General features: G+C 42.9%; 1 protein-coding gene across 5 annotated transcripts in view; it reads left to right on the top strand.

Annotated features, from left to right (window-relative positions):
• Positions 1-21,203, top strand: part of SRGAP2 (SLIT-ROBO Rho GTPase activating protein 2) — a 233,672-nt gene that overhangs the window by 136,437 nt on the left and 76,032 nt on the right. For all 5 annotated transcript variants that reach the window (XM_060644305.3, XM_060644306.3, XM_060644307.3 and 2 more), the window contains exon 5: positions 18,294-18,356. In XM_060644305.3, coding sequence (XP_060500288.1) covers positions 18,294-18,356 — 63 coding nt within the window. The remainder of the gene's footprint in view (positions 1-18,293; positions 18,357-21,203) is intronic.

Consider the following 21,203-nt stretch of genomic DNA (forward strand, 5'->3'; position numbering starts at 1 on the left):
CTGGCCTTCTCACTGCAGATTAGTGTATTCTAGCTGCACATTCCTGACTGCAGGGTGCAGTCAGGTGTCTCGGTTAGGCCAGGCTGAAAGTCACACCTTGTTCAGGTTCAAGCTGAATGAAATAAGGCACTGTGGTGCTGCTCCCTGGTGATTCAGTTCATTTTAGCAAGCGCTGATTAAATGCTCTCTACCCTCACACAAAACCTAGGGCTATAGGCTGTAGTCTCCTGATGTGACAGGATCAGGGAAGCATTTTTTATCAGCTTTTCCAGAAAAGAGAATATGCAAGTCGGCCAAGAGAGGGAGGGGGAAAGGGCAGGCACTCAGTTCTTACCTTGAGAAGCAGCATAGGAGAGATGCTTATTTACTAGGGAGTAGTAAACTTTTTTTTAGTACAGCTTTGTAAGGGAGCTGGAAAGCTGTGTAGTTTTTTGACTAGGAGCTTATTGGGTTTGTAGAATGAGATGAGGACTCTGGGATTAGCCTAAGCATTTAGGGTTGTCCTGACCCCAGGCCAGTTGCCTACTTCACCCAGGCAGGAGGAGATGGAATCGAGCTCAAAGTTCTTTTTGCTCCAAAAACTATGAAGGTGACACGCCTCTCCCCCCTGACCCCCCTTACAGTCTGGAGGCCTCCTTGCTAGGTTTCTACAAAGCCCCTCATGCATCATGAAACAATAGCACTTTGACTACATTTCTGTCCATGGTGATGTGCGCCAGTTAAACTGGCAAGCAGATAATGGAGGCAATGGGTTATGTATCCCAGGCGGGAGGTTGCGGCAAAATGGATCTGAGGCTGACGAGAGGAATTTCAACACGTATCCTAATCAGATAGGATTGTCTGAGATGCCCTGCCTCGGCCTTCCTTGAATAGACTTGAGTCCTTCTGGCCTACAAGACTCTGGCTTCAGAGGTTCAGCTGGACATTCACAAATTAACTCAGAAAGTTATAGCAGCAAGCAGGGATGCCCTCTTTGAGAGACACCACAGCAAAGGAAAAGACCATGAGTCTGGGGATCAGGTAACTTGGGTGAGGACCCAGGGCTCCAGATGGCTTCTTTGTTTTTCTTACTGCTTTAATTCTCCACCACAATTTTGAGATTCTCTGGATATTGGCTGTGGTCTAGAGAAGCAAATGTGAATTAAAATCTGGTTCCTAGATAAGACAGAGTTTTCCGATTTTACAAAATTATGGGTGAATGGAAGAGAGACTGGAGAAAAGGAGCAGGCATAATTGTGACAAAGCTCTCTTTTCTAGTTCTGCATTCTAGAAACAGTGCTGATGAATACATTCTTTTTTTTCTTTTGCTTTCCTTTTTTTTTTTTTCCTTTTGCTTCTGAATGTCTGTGTACTTGCCTAAGAAAACATTTCTCAACCTCTTCAGAATATTTAGAGTTAAATAAAAATTATAGGGGCGTATCACAAACTTAGTGCACTCTTTATGCGTTGGGTTTACACAAAAAGTTAACATGCTCTGGCTTGGAGACCCTGACCCCATCTCCTCAACCTGCTGGCTTCAGCCCTACATATTTTGCTCCAAAGCTCTAATGCCACAAAGAATGCGGAACTGACGAGTCCACTCCATCTACAAGCTAGGACATCTTGATTAAATTAGTGTGTGTGGTGGGGGGGGGGGGGGGGGCGGGTGCTGTGGAGAGAAAGGCACAGTGACACAAAGGGCGTTTTGAGGAGCCCCGTAGTGCCTGTGGAGAATGAATGTTCTCGTTAAATATGGCCATGACCTGCAGTTCCACACATGCCAGAGACACAGCTCAATTGTCCCCAGGAGCTGGGGGCTGGGGACGATCAGGGGAGAGGCCAGCCTGCAGCCACACTCTTCATCTCCAATGGAGAGGCAGCCCAGCTTGGAAAGGCAGGAAGGCAGGAGCAGGAAGACCCACTGTCACTTTCTTTTTTCTTCAGCTATGGCAAGTGATTCTCTGATCATGGTTCTTGTTTTTGGATTGGATCAAAAAGTGCCTTCCTCTCCCTTGGGTGTTTGAACCTTCCCTCTGCTTCCCCTTTCTCCGCTGGGCACTAAGGGAGCTCCTGAAAGCATCCATTGTCTTAATGCCTCTTTCTACTCCCTTCTTTGGGGCTCCCCAAGAAGATTGGTGCCTGAACTCTGTAGGGCAGTGCCCCCAAGACAGTGCTCACCCTTGTCATTCACCACTATCCTCGTCCCATTCATCCTAAAGTCCCAAGACCAAAGTGAGAACAGATGGACCATTGAAGGCTTCCACCCAGGCCGCCACATCAGTGGGAGAGCGGTGATCGGTAACCCCTGGCTCAGTTCCACTTGCACCGCGGCCAGGGTGCTTCATGAGACGTGCGTTTGCCATTTGCCCTTTGAACTGCCAGCTATCCAAATACAGCCAAATGGATTTAGAAGCTGGTTAAGTTTTGGACTCACTCCCTATGACCAGAGTATCCTGGAAGCTCGTTTTTATAGCCCTACATACATGATTCTCCTTTTAATAGATGGAGTCTCAACCTTTTCAGTAGTATACACCTGAAGATTTCAACATGCTTTTGTACTGTTCCTCTCTTCCTTGCTGTGAAACTTTATGGCCTTTCATTCTCTCGTTTTCACCCAATTAATAATTATTGGGTGTTTACAGCATGCAAGGCCTTGTACAAGATGAGGAGAAGATAGGGGCGCCTGGGTGGCTCAGCGGGTTGGGCGTCTGACTTCGGCTCAGGTCATGATCTCATGATTCAGTTTGTGGGTTTGGGCCCCACATCGGGCTCTGTGCTGGCAGCTCGGAGCCTGGAGCCTGCTTCGGATTCTGTGTCTCCCTCTCTCTGCCCCTCCCCCTCTTGCGCTTTGTCTCTCTCTCTCTCAAAAAATAAATAAACATTAAAAAAATTTTTTTAAAAAGATGAGAAGACAAAATAGCATTGAATAGGAGTTTGTGCGTTCAAATTCTAACTCTTGCATTTGATAGCTGTCCCTTTGGACAAATTGCTTAACCTCTTTAAGCCTGAGCATCCCTGAAATGGAGATAATAATAACACATTGAGTTATTACCAAGATTAAGTACGGTTATGCCTGTAAATGGCTAGTGCACAGTGAGCACTAGGTAAAGGTAAGCTATAATGACTATTTTTATTAATTACTAGCTACACGATACAGTCCAGATCCTTCGGAAGCTTATGCTATAGTTGAAAGGGGGGAAGATGTTTGCATAAATAGTTCTAATCAAGACAATGTGGCTATGATAAGTGTACCATAAATAATAGATAGACGGTGTTCCACGGATAATAATTGCTACAGAATATAGTACAGGCAGTAGAGGAAGAGCTCATATCCAGCTCGGTTGTTCAAGAAGACCTGTGAACCAATGCAAAAACTTTATTCCTGCATTTGTGATAGATGTCACCAGTCAATCATGGAACTCTTCTTTTTTTCAGTTTCAAAAACTTGAAAAGTATTTAAAATATGTATGTATAATAAGGCAAACAAACACACAAGCAACCACTCACACAAGCAGGTATGGAGATCCTTATCAGCACCTCTGGACTCCTTGCAATACTCCCTACAGTCACAACTCTGTTTCCTCCACTGTCCTAATTTTGTGATAATTACTCCCTTGCTTTTCTTAAATTACATCTTCTAGATATTCATCTCTAAACAGCGTGGTTTAATTTTGCAAGTCTCACCGCTTCTGTTTGCCACAGTTTGCGAGCTCCGCCCACGCTGATGCATCTAGCTCTGCCTTGTTTCTTTTCATTGCTTTAGGGGCCCATTTATTAATTCACCACAATTTACTTATCAGTGTGAATTTTGTTATCAGTGGGCATTTGGGTTGTTTTGAGTGTGGGACTAAAGCAAACTATGCCACTGTGAACATTCTCATCTGTGCGCACTGGCATACACACGGCCAGATTTCCAGGGAATATACCTAGTAGCGGAATTGCGGGGTGAAATCTCCTTTACGATTTCATGCCAAACTGTTTTCCGAAACGATATTAGTCATTTGTACCCCCACCAACAACGTATGAGGAGTTCATTTTTCTACAGCCTTGCCAACATTTAATATGGTCAAATTTTTCATTTTAACTGTAGTTTTATTTTTAACTGTTTTAATATAAGCTATTATCATATTGGCTTTAATGTGCATTTTCTGATTACTAATGAGTGTGAGGGCCTTTACTTGTTTTTACTGAGCATGTAGATATATTCTCTTGTGAAGTACCGATCCTGAATGTTAGTTATCTTACTGATTATATGTGTTAAGCACATGTTCTCTTACACTGTGACTTGTCTATTTTTATAAATATTTTCTATTGGTTAGTAAAAGTTCTTAATTTTACTGTGGTTGAACCCATTTTCTTTTATGGTCAGTGCTTTTTCTATCACGTTGAAGAAAGCCTTTCCTACCCTAAGGTCTTGAAGATATTCCATTGTATCATCTTCTAAAAGTCATAGTTTTGTCTTTCATATCATGGTCCAAAGCCATCCCCATAAAACCATTTTTTATATATAGTGTGATGTAGGGCACAGTTTAGTTAAAAATAATAGGGGCGTCTGGGTAGTTCAGTTGGTTAAGCGTCTGACTCTTGATTTGGGATCAGGTTATGATCTCACTGTGAGTTCAAGCCCCTCATTGGGCTCTATGATGGCAGAGTGGAGCCTGCTTGGGATTCTTCTTTCCCTCTCTCTCTCTCTCTCTGCCCCTCCCCCCTCTCAAAATAAATAAACTTAAGAAAATAGATATGCAATTTCCATATCATCATTGATTGAAAATTTTATCCCTCCCCCCCCGCAACCACACACACTCATTTTTCAAAAATATATATATTGAAGATTTACCCCGTATCAGACAGTCCTAAATGCTTCCTATGCAGAAAGTAGAGAGGTGACATTTGAGCTGGGTTTTTAGTGAATGAAAATGATCATAATTAGAGATGGAAAAGGAGGCATTTGTGAGTGTGGGGAGAGCAGGGAGGAAGAACCTTCCACATGGAAGGAACTACTTCAAGACAAAAGAGAGCCCAGGAATGAGTGAGGCTTCTTCAGAAGGTGGTGAGTGTAACAGTTTGGCTAAATCAGAGTATTTATGAAGAGAGTAGCTGAAACAAAGCTGAAAAGAGCCCTGGATGCCCAACCAAGGAGTTTGAACTTCATTCGGAGAACATTTGGGAACCATGGAAGGTTGATTCATAGGCAAATGATGTAATAGAGCAGCTCTTCAGAAAGACTGGGCCTCTAATCCAGGAGCAGGGGAATAAGGGCCTGCCATGTGGTAGCAATGCCAGGAGTGTTGAAACGGAGACAGTTGTCAGACGTATCATGAAGGAAAAGTCATCAACTTATGGCCACTTATTGGAGAGAAAATTAGAAGTTAGGGATTACTTCTTTCTGTTTTTATGCTGATTTCACAAGGGAAAGGCCAGTGTGGTGCTAAAGAATTTGGGATAGCTAGTGAAGCTGACATTTTCACATATGTCCCAGGAACTAGATGCCCAAACCTTCCTCAGACCCCCAAATGGCCCGTTATATGTGCTCATTTTTAGAACTTAGTGTGGGGTTTCTCCATTTTGTGGACTCTGGGTTACCAGAGAATGCCTGAGATTTGAATCTGGATTCTCAACCACTACAACTAATTTCATAGATCCCCTTTATGTTAGGTAGATTCAGCCCCCTGCTGCCCTTTGATGGACTGTGGTTTTTGAAAAGCCCCTAAGGAAGTAATGAGGAACCATATTGAAAACCTCAGGCTTGCTTCTCTTTTGTTTTACCAGAATATTTTGGTTACCGTGTCTTGGGAAATGAATAACTTTAAGACATAAATATGATAATCCTTCTCTTTTACCAATATCAATTCATTCTTTCAAACAAAACATATTTTAGTACTTATTAGGTATCCAACATTGCACTGGACCTGGGGAGGGTAACATTTAACCATAACATAATCTCTATCGTCAAAATTCAGACTTTGGATTGAACTTCTAGAAATGGCAGCTTAGGTAATTCAGACCAACCTTCTGCTCCTTTGGAGCCGTTTATCCCCAGGAGGCATCTGCTATTCTAGAAAAGATCACTGAGAGCTAAGAAGCCAAGCAGAGCTTTTAATAGCCTTGTAGGGCTAACAGGGCAAAAACTGGAATGTAGGACCAAGGATGGGAGGCGGGGGGGTTGGGAGGCTGGTAGACTTCTTCAAGCTTTTAGACCCCACAGGGATGCAGTTTAGAAGTGAGGGTGAACCAGAAATAGACTTCAGGGGTCTCACAGGGACTGAAGCCTAGCTTCAAATTACCTTAATCTCTAATTGGATTAAGGTGATCTAGGCTAGTAGTAGCTAGAAGCAAATTTAAGTCCTCTCTAGAGGAAGATACTATCACCCTAAGCCCAATAGTTCTCACTCACCATTTTGTATATATACAGTGCTTATAAGAAAAACAACATACCCACAGGAGATCCTTGTAATGGTTATCAGACAAACTTTAAATTAATTATGTTTAATACATTTATGAAATCAAATGACAAAAATTGGAAATTATAAAAAAGAAACAACTTAAAATGGATCAAAGATGTAAATGTAAGAACTTAAACTTTTAGAAGAAAACAGGTATAAATCTTTCATCTTGGATTAGGTAACATTGCTTAGATAAGACACCAAAGCAGAAAATAGGCATAAATCTTTGTGACCTTAAGGGGTTAGGTAACTTATCTTAGACATGACACCAAACACAAGCAACAAAAGAAAAAAATACATAAATTGAACTTCATCAAAATTATAAACTTCTGTGCTTCAAAAGATACTATCAAAAAATTAAAAAAAGACTACCTGTATAATAAGAATCAAAATACTTTTAAACCATCTATCTGATAAGGATCTAGTATTCAGAATATATGAAAAACTCTTACAACCCAACAACAGAAAGACCAACAACCCAATTTTGCAAAAGGCAAAGGGCTTGCATAGTCATTTCTCCGAAGAAGGTGTACAAATGGCCAACAAGCACATGAAAAGATGCTGAACACTGTTAGTCCTTAGGGAACTGCAAATCAAAACCACAATGAAATACCACTTCATACTCACTGGGATGGCTATAATTAAAGAAAAATAAGAAAAGAACAAGTGTTGGCAAGAATATAGAGATATTGGAACCCTCAGATATTGCTGGGGGGATTGTAAAATGGTGCAGATGCTATGGAAAACAATTTGGCAGTTCCCCACAAATGTAAACAAGACTTACGCAAAAACTTAAGCATGGAGTTACCCTATGACCCAGCAATTCCATTTTCCTACATAGATACCTGAGAGAATTGAAAATAGGCCAACACAAAACCTTGTACATGAATGTTCATAGTGGCATGATTTATAATAACCCCAAAATGGAAACAATCCAGATATTCATCAGATGATTAATGGATTTAAAAAAGTGTGGCATATCCATACAATGGAATATTTCTCAGCCACAAAAAAGGAAGTAAGTACTGATACAACATGGATGGACCTTAAAAACAATATGCTACGTGAAAGAAGCCAGCCACATGCTCTATGTTTCCATTGATAGGAAATACCCAAAATGGGAAAAACCCATAGAGACAGAAGGTAGATTCATGGTTACCAGCAGCTGGGGGTGGGGGTGGAGGGGTGGGAGTGAGTACTAAACAGTTATGAGATTTCTTTGTAGGGTGATGAAAGGTTCTGGAATTAGATAGTGGTGATTATTGCACAACCTTATGGATCTACCAAAACCCACTGAATTGTACACTTTAAAATGGTGAATTGTAGTATGTGAATTTTATTTTTATTAAAAAAAGGAGGACTCAGATTTTAGCACTGAAAAAAATAAAGTAACTAAAAGAAAGAGCTCAATGCATGGATTACACATATTAGACAAAGCTGAATAAAGAATTAGTGAACTGAAAGACATGTTGGAAAAAAATGTATCTACTGAAGTTTAGAGAGGTAAAAGGATGGAAAATGAAAAAAAGAGCATAGGAGGCCTGTGGGATATGGTGAGTGGGCCTAACATGCATACACGTGAAGTTCCAGAAGGAAGAGAACAAAGAGAATGGGTAGAAACAATGTTTGAAGAGATAGTGACTGTGAATTGTCCCAAACTAGAGAAAGACTTCAAGTTGCGGGTTGAAGAAGCATTATGAGCCCCATGTAGGAGAATCACAAAGAAAATTAAAGTGGAGGCGCATCCTAGTAAAATTGCTGAGAACCATGACAGAGACCATCTAAATCTTTAACACAGCTCGAGAGGGGAGAAGGCACATTACCTCCAAGGGAGCAAGGTTGACAGGTGACACTCAGCAGAAATAGTGGAAGACAGGGGACAATGGAATGAAAAGCTGAAAGAACTGTCTTCCAAAAATGAAAGTGAACTAGACATTTTCAGGCAAGTAAAAACTTGGAGAATTTATCACCAGCAGCCCTGGACTAAAAGGAATACTCAACGGTATTTTTTTTTTTTTAGTGTTTATTTTTGAGAGAAAGAGAGACAGAGCATGAGCAGGGGAGGGGCAGAGAGAGAGGGAGACACAGAATCCAAAGCAGGCTGTGAGCTCTGAGCTGTCATCACAGAGCCTGATGAGGGCGTTGAACCCATGAACCGTGAGATCATGACCTGAGCCGAAGTCCAGTGTTATTCTTTATGCAAGTGCCCCTAAATGTTATTCTTTATGCAGAAAGAAAATGATCCCAGATAGAAGCCTTGAGATGCAGGAAAAGAAATATTGTACATCTAAATGAATATTGACTGTTAAAAAAATAATAATTTCAGGTGAGGTGATAAGCAGATATAAAATTAGTGTAAATGACAGCAATAGAATCTATCTGTAGGTGTGGGTGGGGAAATAGGTTTAATAATATTGTGCAAAAAGCAGTAAGAGTATTGATTTATATTAGACTTTGACAAGTCACGGATATGTATATTGTAATTTAGGGTTACCACTATAGAAATAGCACCGCTACCAATCTAAGAGAAGATTCAGTTAGTAAGAAATGGCCCCAAAGAAGGTAAGAACGATTCTGGTAAAGGCAAAACTGTTGGGATCTAGAACAACAGCAATGGCTTCCAGGGGTTAGGGATGCAGGGACTTTGACTATGAAGGGACAGCATTAGAGATTGTTTTTGATGGATGACGGACCTGTTCAGTGTTTTAATTGTGGTGGGTTTCTCAAAACACATAGAATATACCAGAAGGGTGACTTCCACTGAATTTTTAAAAATGGAAAAGAAAAAGAAGATAAAAAATAAGGGAAGGAGGCTCTGGAGATAGGTGGAACAAATAGCATATAGCCAGTTGGTGGATTTAAACACATCAGTTAATTGTAAAGGTAAATTGACTCGTGTAAAATTAAAAGATCGTCAAAGAGATTTTGAGCAAAACTGAATTATATGTTGCTTATAAGAGAAGACACATGCCTTAAGTATAAGGTTATAGAAAAATTTAAAGCAGAATGATGGGAAAAGAGAGCCCTCCTAAAATCAGACCAAGTGGATTTTAATTCGCAAAGTATTATTAGAGATAATGGTAGACATTTTCACCAGAAAACGGTATATACTTAATAACATAATCTTAAAATATATAAGTCAGAAATGAACAGAATGAAAAGAAGGAACAGATAAATCATCAATCCCAGTGGGAGATTTAGTTCACCTGTCTTGATGAATGATTAACCAATTAGACCAAAATAAATTAAGTAAAGATACAGAGATTTGAAAAAACAGCTAGCAAACTTTGCCTGAGTGACCTATACGGGCACTGTGCCTAACTGCAGACAGATACACATGCTTCTCAAGTGTACCTGGAACATTTTATAAAGTCTGAATCAAAGAGGAAAAATCGAAGCCCTTAGGCGAAAAATCAGAGCTGGAGATTGGAAATTGCCAATTTCAAACTCTGGACATTTTCCTTCTCACAATTCAGTGATTTTTCATCAGGAATGAGGTACTGGCGAGAGGGAAGGTGCCCTCCTCCAAGGGTATAGGGTTTTTTTTAACTGTCTGCGGAACATTCCTGATGGGAGTGGCAACGTGGACTGAGTGCTGACAGAGACAAGAGTTTGCACACCACCTCAGTGTCCGAAGAAAGTTGGCCAGTCCAGGCCTGCACCCAGCCCCAAGGAAATGCATTCTAACGCTGTGCCAATAGGGAGCTCTACTTAGTCTCCTAGAGTTGATTTAATGCAACCCTCGGGTACAGCTCTGGCACCTGCAGTGTCGAGAAAATGGTCTCTCCCTTAAATGAACCCCCTGGAGGTTCTTCTCTCTCAACAGTGGGATTCTATGGCATCTCCAAAGTACTAAAACTACACAGATCCTTCAACGAATTGACTTTGCCTCTGGGTTCCCCTTTCTTAAAGCATTTAATCAGCGATTTTCCCAGTGCCCCAGGCATTTCCTGTACGGGTGCTGCTGACTCTTTTACTTCCTACCAGGCCGCCCTCCTCTCGGTGTTCACGCTGCCAACTTTCAAATGAGCTCTATTAACTCCTGTTCTCCCAACCTTTTCCCAGCCATCTGGGAGCCACACAGGCATTCTTCCCATCCCCCAGCTCCTGGAATTCCTTATTGTGGGAGGGCATATGCTTGCAAGCACCTTATCATTCTGGCTCCCCACCACCCCCCCCCCCCCCCCCACCGCTGCTTCTTGCCCAGTTCCAAGCCATTGATTGTTTTTTCTCCCGCGTTCATTTTACAGTTGCTGAGAGATTTGTGCTCTCATGTTGCCTGTTTGCCTTTGTGTCTTTTGTCCCCTGTGTCCTGGCCTACCCAGGGCACCACAGTTACCTAGACACCATTTCTATGACTTTAGTGTCCTGCCTGGGAGATCTTCGATATGACCTCAAGAAATGCTTTGGCACTAGAGATCAGAGCCTGAAGACAATTATTACACTTCTGCTAAAATCATTATCCAGAAGAGTTAAAGATGGAAATTTGCCAAGAAAAGGCTCACAGTGGTGATTTAAGAAATGAAGCCTCAGACTTAGTTGTCTCTTTCCTTTTAAAGGATGTTGCCTTCAGCTTATTTTCTTAGTATTATAATCGGTCATTGTAAGAGATAGAAACAGCCATAGGGGAACATTCAAGTTGTTACAGGACTGTGTTTTAGTCTGTGCCATCTGAGATCTTGGGAGAGCAGAGGGCCTCCAGCCTCTTCCTGGCCCCCAGCCCCATCCCATGGCTCTGCCCCAGTCCAGTGGGAGTCAGTCTTATCTGAATTAGGTGTTTCCGTGGCAAGAGGTTCTGGTTACTTGCAACAGAGCAGAGCGAGCATCCGTGGAAGGTAGGAACTGAATCTGCAGAGTTCACGGTCATGCCAAGGAATGGATTTTCTCCCAGGGCCACTAGCATTACTGTGGTTATTAAGTCTGACTAGTCAGACATTGCAGAACTTCTGGAAAAACCTTAAGGAAATGGCTTTCAGAAACAAGTGCCCTGGAGGAGAAAGCCCCTGGATTTCATTGAACCAGAACTTGGTAATGGGCAGTCTTTGACTTTGCTGACCCAGGCGGTAGGGGGCTCCTACCTCCCGACATTTAATTTATGACCCCAATTGAACGAAGTCCCAGTTGCACAGTTGAGAAGGATTTTTTCTGTTTAATCTTCCTGAAGGGATAAAAAGTAATTCTATCCTCCTTATTTTCCTTCTATACCACCTCTCTACCCCCCTCCCCACCTCCCCCAATTTCCTCCTTTTGGCTCAACACCTCTTTGTTCCCTTCTCAGGAAAACTGCATATTTCTCAGAGTCATTGTTACCTTGGTTCTTACTGACACCACGGAGAATAGATGGCGCGGCAGCAGGCATAAGGAAAAGCAAAGATTCTTCTTCCCTGTATGTTGCTAGAGCTCTTCCATCTGAGAGATTTAGCTGCATCCCTGCCTGGGGATTAGCTTCCGGGACCTTCCCAGTTCCACACATCATGATCATTAATGTGTTCCGAGGACACATAAGGAGCACAGGGTGGTAGAAAGACCGCTCAAGTCTGTGTTAAGAGGACTGGATTCTAATATAAGAAGAGCTTTCTTGAGCATCCTAAGTGCTAGGTTCTGTTTGAAGGACTTTACCTGGATTATCTCATTATTACCCTGTTTTGCAGATGTGGAAACTAAGGCACGGGGCAGTTGTAGTTTACCCAAGGTCATGCGATCACGTAGTGGAAGGATTCAAATCCTGCCCCACCCAGAGCCTGCATGTTTCTTCACCCTCTTCCAGTATGGCATGTGGTCCTAGACAGGATACCAAACAGCTGTGTGATCCTGGAAAAGCCATTTCACCTTTTTTGCGCTCAACTGTGAGGGAGCATATGTGGGCAACTTCTGATGTTTCCGCTTTTAATAATCTGCATGAAGAGAAGGCAACTGTATATTTTTTTTCTTGTTGTTATGTGAAAGCACAGCGTTTAAGCTAAAACTTGATCTAATTGATTCAACGGCTTGTTACTTCATGTCTCCTATACACAAAGCAGTGGGCCAGGCACCACGGGAGACAGAGAGGTGCTTCAAAAATTGTAATCTAGTTTTTGTTGTTGTTTAGTCTAAGTAATCCAGATAATTAAACGAGAATCTAATTGAGAAACCAGTTGTGTTAGAAGGCGAATTCGGAGACAGGTATTGAGTCTCAGACTATCAGGTTTTGGACATTTTCTTCTAAGTTATGACTCTCGTCACTGGCAGCGCTTAACCAGACCAGTTCACTTCGAAGTGAAGGAGCCACTGGTGAGATTGGTTTTTACAGGTGCTGACAAGCTCAAGAGATTCTTTGAAAGTGGAATGTGCCCACTTTGGGAGTCACTTATAATGAAGCAATGTCATTATAACCTGAAATATCTATTATCACTTAGAAAGGCAAATTCAAAGAAAAGGGATATGCTGTATAATAGCTAGATTTTTTTTTTTTTTTTTGAAATCGGATTTCTGCTCTGGCACGCTAGATCATCTAGCTTGCTCTGGGGTTAGGTTGAAGTGCGGAAACCTCTTTGCTGAGATAGAAAAAAAATACTGATCTTGAATAGAAAACTGGCTTAAGAAATTCCATTTCTAATAATGCCTTTGAGACTGCAAGAATTGTGTTCTGATAGTTATGGTAATCTGACATCAGATTAATGTCCATCTTTCTCAGTGGATTGTAAATTTTAAACTGTTTTGTATACTGCCGTATTCCCAGTCAAACCACAAGTGCTTCACACATAATAGGCCTTCTCTAAATATTTTGCCAACAGACTCTTTATTGCTCACTCCTTGAAATCCAGCATTTCCCCCTCGCCAAGATCTAGGAATTGAACTTGCTTCCCGACACCCGATCGGCCACCTTGAGAGGGCGAGTCATTTAGTGCTTGTCTTGGTTGGTGGGCTCCAGTCCCTGACCCACTATTTTCTTTATTAATTCTACAATTACAGCGTACCCAGTCATTTTAAACCTGTGTATAAAGATTCATTAATGAGTTGTAAACTGCACTTAGTGAGTTATGACTAACGTAAAAAAAAAAAAAAAAAAAAAAACAGGAGAGAAGAGAAAAGAGTAGGCATGAGCAGAGTGCACTGCGCATAATAAGTACTTTTATTGTAGACACACTATGATGTACTGGATTGCAACTTTAAAAATGTGCATTTTGAAATCCCGGTCTACCCTGTCTTTAGAAGGCAAAAGCACTTTAAGTGTCCCTCTTATGCCAGCTCCCAGCCTACCTCTCTGTAAAAGTTCTGCAATTCAATATATTTTGTATTTTATACTACCCTGGGCTCCCCAGAGTATTAAGTCGTAACTGGAGCACAGCCTTCCTGGAGCCCTCGCGTGGTATCTTAATGAGCACATGCCGAGTACAAAGAGTCCCTCTGCATATACACAAGTGTTGCGGCCGGGGGAGAAATCTAGACATCATTTCTGAGCTCTCACCTCCGGGATCACCACCCTCCCTCGCCCACAACTTCACACGGCACCACTTGTTTAGATGGGCTGAGGCGGGTAGGGGAGAGGCCAGACAGTGTCCACCGTCCCCTGCCACCGGACCCACTGCCAAACACCCACTCCTTTTACCCCTGTCCTCCCCACCGATAGCATTTCGGGCCAAGCTCCAGCCCATGAAACTTGGCCTCTTTGAAGTGCCGAACGAGTGCCCCTGAAACTGTCACTGTGCATCTGGTGGCACTCCTCCTGCTGCCAGAGCTTTGTATAGGGTTCATGTCCCTTTCCTCTGAAACCCGTGAATGTAAATTCAGTTTTAAACTGGATCTTTTAACGGTTGGCCTCAGAAATATCTTTGGGGGTGGGGGTGCCAGCACTGGCGAAGGGAGATACGTGCCCTTGAAAATTGGATTCTTTTTTGGAAAACTGCTGACACGGGCTAATCGGCAGAGAGCTAAATGACCCTACTGTTTCTACCTGCTGACAGGCTAAGCCTTGGGATGGGGCCGAAATTAGCTCTCACCACATGGCAGAGGCATGCCTTCCTCTTTTTTTCTTTCATACAAACGGGGTGATTTTGTGCCTGTCAAATAATACGGCTTTGTGGTGTAGATGTAGAATAGATGGAATAGGCCACGAACAATGGCCCACCCACCCCACTATTTGCGAAGCAAAACAGCTACAGACAAGGTAAGAGGTAATCTCCCGGGATGAGGACCAGTTTGAAAGCCCTTTCATCCTGTGCATTCTTTGGGAAATGCTAATAGACAAAGCCATCCAAGCTCAGGAGATGCATCCATCCAAAGAAGAGTGACCAGCCTTAGCGTCAGGCAGCCCAAGACCGAGTAGCCTCTTTCTTGTTCCTTTGCATTTCTGCCGCTGTCCCCTTTCTTTGAGTGAGGTGGCTTTGGAAGATTCCAGTCTTGGGGAAATGCGGCTGTGCGTTTCGTTTGTGTCATCCAGTGCTGTTCTCTGTTGGAAAAGGAGGATTCCCTGCCCATTTTGTAAATGCACAGCTGGCAGGAGCTGTAGCGATCTCACTGCCTTCCGGATCAGCTCCACCCCAGCAGCAGGCAGAGTGGGGGCCCCGGGAAACACGCTCTGGCTGGCGCAGTTGTGGTGAGTTTCAAAATAAAAGATCCCCGCCTAAGACACCATTGCACTTCCTATCCCATGGAACCCGCATTGTTAACTGTGCCACATCTCTATTCTAAATTTAGGCATCTTATTTTTTTTCCAGGCAAAGATTACTATGCAAACATTTAAGAGAAAAACTTTGCCCAAAGTAATTTTTCCCCTCGACTTCTATTTGGTTTCCTGCAATGTTTAGATGACTCATTCTCTTCCAAGAAATTTTAAAGAAAAGAGATGCAGGCTGTGTGATAGGGCACAAAGACTGCTCTGTAAAGTCTCTTTTTCTTCCCTGCCTAGAAACCCGTTGCATGTTTTTAGGAGGGAACGGAAGAGCCCTGCAGACTTCATTCTCATCAGGTTTTGTTGTTCCCAGGATTAAATGTCCCTTTTGTCTTTGGGTGGGGCCCCCTTGTAGCTTCCCAGCTACAACCCTTCCACAGTGGCCGGCCAGCACGGAAGCCCTTCCTGGCACACTGGGGCCACGCTGTCCCCACGCTGTCCCCAGAGGCACACAGTGAAGGTTTCCGAAACAGAGAATGGGTGGCCTTTGAGCATCCGAGAGAGGAGAGGGAAGCACTGGCTAGTTCCTGACTCTCTACTTGTGTCAGAATTGTTCCTGATTGCCAGGGGCTCTCTTGGACACTTTGACTGGGCTAGCTTCACGTGTGTTCCCAGCCCAGCCCTCAGCCACAGGGAGCCGTAAGTCAGAATCCGCTTCGGCAGCCTGTTCAAATAAACAGGGATAATAGTTGAGTCGGTCCTTTTCCAACTAATCGGTACACGAAAGGAAACATCTGCCTGGGCTTAATTGCTTTTTTATTGGTTATGCTTTTGTCCCCTCCTCCCTTCCCCTCCCCCCCTCCTCCTGCGGCTAAGTTATTTAAGTCATGGGCGAGCAACAGGGTAGAGGAATGGGAGCTTTCTCCAGGAACCTCTACCATTTAAACACAAGGAGGCAGTAAGGGAGGATGGGTGGCTGACAAGGGAGTTGGCTTGGAGGCCAGAGGGCAGGGTGTTTGGAAGTGATACTCGTGGTCACTTCCTGGCCTTGTTGCTGACTCTGGGGCTGGTTGGTGAGTCATTTTGCCTCACTTCACCTCCTTGGATCTCTGCTGCTTCAGCGGAGCTCAGCTCCCTTCATGATGGGAAGGAGAGGCTGGTATGTGAGATTCTAGATGAAAGGCATTTCCTCTTGTGGCTTCTTCCAGTGGTTGAGGGCATTGAATGAGAGACATTTGGGAATGGTAAATTTAAGACTGGCAAGATACGCCCGAAGCCATCCATTTTGTAGAGCGTCTCAGTCCCGAAGGGGAACTCGCTCACCATCTCCTACTGTGTGGAATGAAGCCAACCAACCATACCCTGAAGTGGGCAATGGTTGAATCTAACGTGGACTCAAGAAGCCAGGCAAAAGATCGTGAAGAATCATAGAATGGCAGAGGTTAGGAAGGGCCTTAGGATGTGTTAGCCTTTCATTTTATGGAAAGGAAAAGAGAGGCCCAGAGAGAGATTAATCGTGTTGTTCAAAGTTATCTTCTTGATGGTGGAGGAGCCAGGAGTAGGGGAATCTTGTGATTGCTCATTCAGGCCTCCTTCCGCCCATTTCCACACAGCCAGGTGTAATGAGTCCGGTGTAGCCGCCACAAAGGTCACACATGTTATATTCCATAATTAATTCCTTCGTAGAAAATGGCAAAGCATTAAAGAGAAATGAAAATGGCTCATTACGATCAAAAGGACTACCAATCACAACAGGACATCATGTCAACTTGTCAAGAGGAAAAAAGTGAAGCAACATGCACATGTGCTTCTGGTGCATCAATGAGTAGTCTTCGACTCAGCAATGTTACTTCTAGGAGAAAATAATGAAAGGTGTGCGCAAAGCTTATGCACAAAGTAACTGAATACAGTGTGTTTTATCATAAAAATTTATAAGCAAAGTAAATGTCCAAGAATAGGAGCTACGTCAATATAATCTTTTATAATTTTCTGGAAGAATAACACGTAGGGAACTATTTATAACATTTATTTAAGTGAATAAGTTAAGTTCCAGTGTGTATAATGCAACCCCCATTTCACGAAAATCATACCAAAAAGATTTGAAAAATAAAGTCTAGAGGGGTGATTTCTTAGTGGTAGGAATTAAGTTACTTTTTCTTTTTTGATGTTTTCTACAGTTTTCTTTTGTGTGTGTGTATTTTTTGTTTTTCCAGTGTTCTTATTAATTACAATACATATACTCCTTTTGTAATCAGGAAAAAAATGGTTTTATAATCATACATCTTGAAAAAGCAAGATCATAAAGGACTATGTTTCTGACATGCAAGAACTCTTCCTTTCTTTGCCCGGGAGCTGAGCGGTGCCATGGGTAGTATTCTTCCTTTTGTTAGAAGGTCACTGTTGGTATCTGATTTGTAGGAAAGAAATAGAGCTGGCAGAAGATAAAATGAGGGCTTCCCCTCATGACCCAGTGATGCCAATCAGTGTTTTAGCCCCTGCTCCCTTGGGCTCGGCAAAAAAAAACCAAAAACAAAACCAAAAAAAAAAACCACTCAGTATAGAAGGCGTGGCTCTTTTTTCCTTCCTGCTTCTTCATTCTTCCTTATTTCTGCTATTCCATCTGGGTGGTGAGATGCCAGCCCTCAATGGCAGCAGCAAAGAACCCAAGAGCCACTGCCACTTAGGATTGGCCGGTTGGAGACCCCTTAACATCCATTATCAGGATTGAGGAGCGTTAGCTAATCTGCACACCAGAGTCATTATTGGGGTACTACTGCCCTGGGGGGTTGGGGTAGAAGTAAATCAAATAAGACAAATAACCCCTTCCTGCTGGGAGGTCTTTAGTCAGGTACTTTGAAGTCCTTGGATGTTTATATGCTTCTTTCTCTCTCATCCTATTTCATATCTGACTTGCATCCAGGAAGTCTTGATTCTCAGGAAGGCTCGACTGCAAGTCTCAGAGAAACAATAGTTGCTAGTTAGGAGGTGGCTTTTAGGCCTGCCCTTTGGAGACCAATCGAAAAATCAAAGCCTCTACCCACTTGGCCTCCACATGATTGCCTTAGCTAGGCTATAGAAGGGGCGCATTTCATTTTATTAAAACTCTTTGAGTAATCTGACCGTAATTGGGTCGGATCGGAGTGGTTATCTGATTTGCTGGATTAAATAATGGGCCTTAATTGAGTCTGTGTTAGTTGTAGAGCCAGTGTTGCTCTTGCCTTTGTCGCCCCCTCCACCCTCCTTCTATTTCCCTATTAACCTTCATTCCTCTTTCCTTGCAGAGTAAAGAAGTCGGCCAGCAGCTCCAAGATGATTTGATGAAGGTCCTGAATGAGCTCTACTCGGTAAATCATATGGGTGCCTGGCTCTTTAACAAGCAGAGGGAAGCAGCATTTGGCAGCTTGTGGCCATGGTCACATCAGCAACAGAACTGAGCTGAGGTTGAGGGCAGTGCATGGTCCCCATTGGGGGTGACTCCACCCATTTCTTTCTTCACACTCTTACTTTCAAATCTGAGTGAGCCAAAACAACACTCTCAGAATCAGATCCCTCCTTGGCTGCGCGAACTAACTCTGCCTTCGTGGGGGCATCATCGCCAGAGACCAGCCAAGGCCTCTCATCAGTACAACTGACTCCCATTAGCAGCAAACCAGGAACCCCAAACCTAATGGCAAAGAACATAGTGTGCATCGTACCATTAATATGTGTCTGTTGGAAAGGACTTGATGTGCAAGGTTTTGCATCAGTTCTTGCATTGATCTATAGGTTTGAGACCAGAGCGGGTGCTCTAGAGGGAAGCACAGAGGCCTAAATGCCCCCAATCTAAGGGGCCGATTCAGGCAGAGAGAGCTTTGCACCGACTCCCCGGGGTTTTATAAAGGCCAAACCTCAGTGAAGAGGCAGGCTTCAGGTTTGGAGAAGAAAATACAATCTGTTTTGAAATGACTGGCACTTTAGGCACATGATGCCTGTGGCTGATGCATTTCTTCATGCACTGGAAGGTGGTGGTGGTTTTCTCCCTAGCCGTGTTTAGTTAAATATAATTAGAACACATATGCACACCAAGGAAATTCCTGTTGCCGTACAAGGAATATTTTGATTATACAGCTAAAGCCTTTCAAGGCCCCCTTCTTCAGCTGGCCTGTGCCCGGCCTTTGCTGTCAGTCTCTGGGGTTGCCCCCATCCTGTTGGGAAGGTGAAATTGATTTCCTGTGTTTACTTGCTTATTCACTGCATTTTCTTTTCTTTCTTTCTTTCTTTCTTTCTTTCTTTCTTTCTTTTCTTTCTTTCTCTTTCTTTCTTTCTTTCTTTCTTTCTTTCTTTCTTTCTTTTCCTTCCTTCCTTTTTTCTTTTTCTTTTCCTTCCTCTTTCTTTCTTTCTTTCTTTCTTTCTTTCTTTCTTTCTTTCTAATTTACAGGAAGACAGGCAGTGGTGACATGCATCACAGACATTTGGGATCAGAGAATTCCATGTTCTTGATCCAAAAGCCTAGGTGTGGCCATTTTGTCATGGCAACTATTGAACAAGTAAATAGGATAGAGTAGTCATCAGACTGGTCTCCAGTGACGCTCAGTTTGTTTGGAATTCTGCTGTGTGACCCTTCTACTCTGAAGGAGAGCAGATAGATGGTACTCTTTGGTTCAACTCCCAAGTTTTCATTTCTTTCAAGTGCAGTTAAAGCTCTTTATAAAAACAGAAGCGTGTTGATGTGAACCATTTACAGACTAGATGTGTTTTCCTGAACCCTGTTGTCTTTGTAATGCTTTACTTCTGCTCTTTATTTTTAGAGCATCTTCTAGGCACCCTATTACTCCCATATCCTGGCAAAGAATTCACTAAGATAAAATTTGACACATTCAGTCATTATAAGAATCTTTTTATTTTTTTGCAAGTATCTTGGGCCTCTGCTCTTTATTCTTTCTGGGGAGGCACAGGATGAACAAGCAACAAACCCCAAACTAGTTCAAACCCAGTTTGCTGCTTCTGCAGTGGGACTTGGGGTAGCGGTGAAAGAACAGTGTCTGAGGATCCATTGGCTTTGCTCGGAGTCCAAGATCTCCTAATATCCTATGATTTTTAAAAAATATTTAAATAAGGAAGGGGCACCTGGGTGGCTCAGTTGGTTGAGCATCCGACTTCAGCTCAGGCCATGATCTCACGGTTTGTGAGTTCTAGCCCCACGTTGGGCTCTGTGCTGACAGCTCAGAGCCTGGAGCCTGTCTCCCTCTCTCTCTCTCCCCCCCCCCCCGCCCCTGTCTCTGTCTGTCTCTCAGAAATAAACATTTAAAATAATAAATAAATAAATAAATAAATACATAAATAAATAAATAAGGGAAAGGGCATAATTCATGCAGGAATGAGGAAGAAAACCAGAGAACTTGCCGCTCTGGTTTGAGGGGGCTGAACTGGCAACTTGGACTGTGGTCTTCAGGCAGTCCAGCATTGGCCAGTGCTTTCCTGCTCCACGCAGAGCTTAAAATCTCCCTGCTGGCATGCAAACTGAGAATTGGCTGGGCATGGAGTCTGTTGCCATGAGATGAATTGGTATACACTCTTTTTATTTTTATTTTATTATATTTGTTATTGAAGCATAGTTGATATACAATGTTATGTTGGTTTCAGGCATACAACATAGTGATTCAACAAATCTACACGTTATGCTGTGCTCACAAGTATGGCTACCATCTGTCACCATACAACACTATTATAATACCATTGATTGTATTCCCTATGCTGTACCTTTTATCCCTGGGTACACACTCTTTTAATTTGTCAATTTGGCCAAGGCCAAAATTAAAGTTTGTTCTTTTCCTCTAGCAGTGAGAAGGGAAGAAAGAGTAGAGAACACTGGAAAGTTCGAGGGAAACCAGAAGGGTCTAGTATAGTGATTTGCAAGCATGGTGATTTTTTTCTCCAGGGGGACATCTGGAAATGTCTGTAGACATTTTTGGTTGTCACAACTGGGGTAGGGGTGTGCTAGAGTTCATGATGCAACTAAAATCCTATAATGCATGGGGTAGCCCCCTGCAACAAAGAATTATCTTGCCTAATATGTCAATAGTACCAAGATTGAAAAACCTTCATCTAGTGACTAGAATCTTCTGAAGTAGGCAACCCAGATTCTACCTGATCTGCCACTAGTTATATGATCCTGGGGGATGTCCCAACCTCTATGACCCAGCTTTCCACAT

This window comes from Panthera onca, chromosome F1, assembly GCF_046562875.1.
Source record: "Panthera onca isolate mPanOnc1 chromosome F1, mPanOnc1 haplotype 2, whole genome shotgun sequence".
Classification (NCBI taxonomy): domain Eukaryota; kingdom Metazoa; phylum Chordata; class Mammalia; order Carnivora; family Felidae; genus Panthera; species Panthera onca.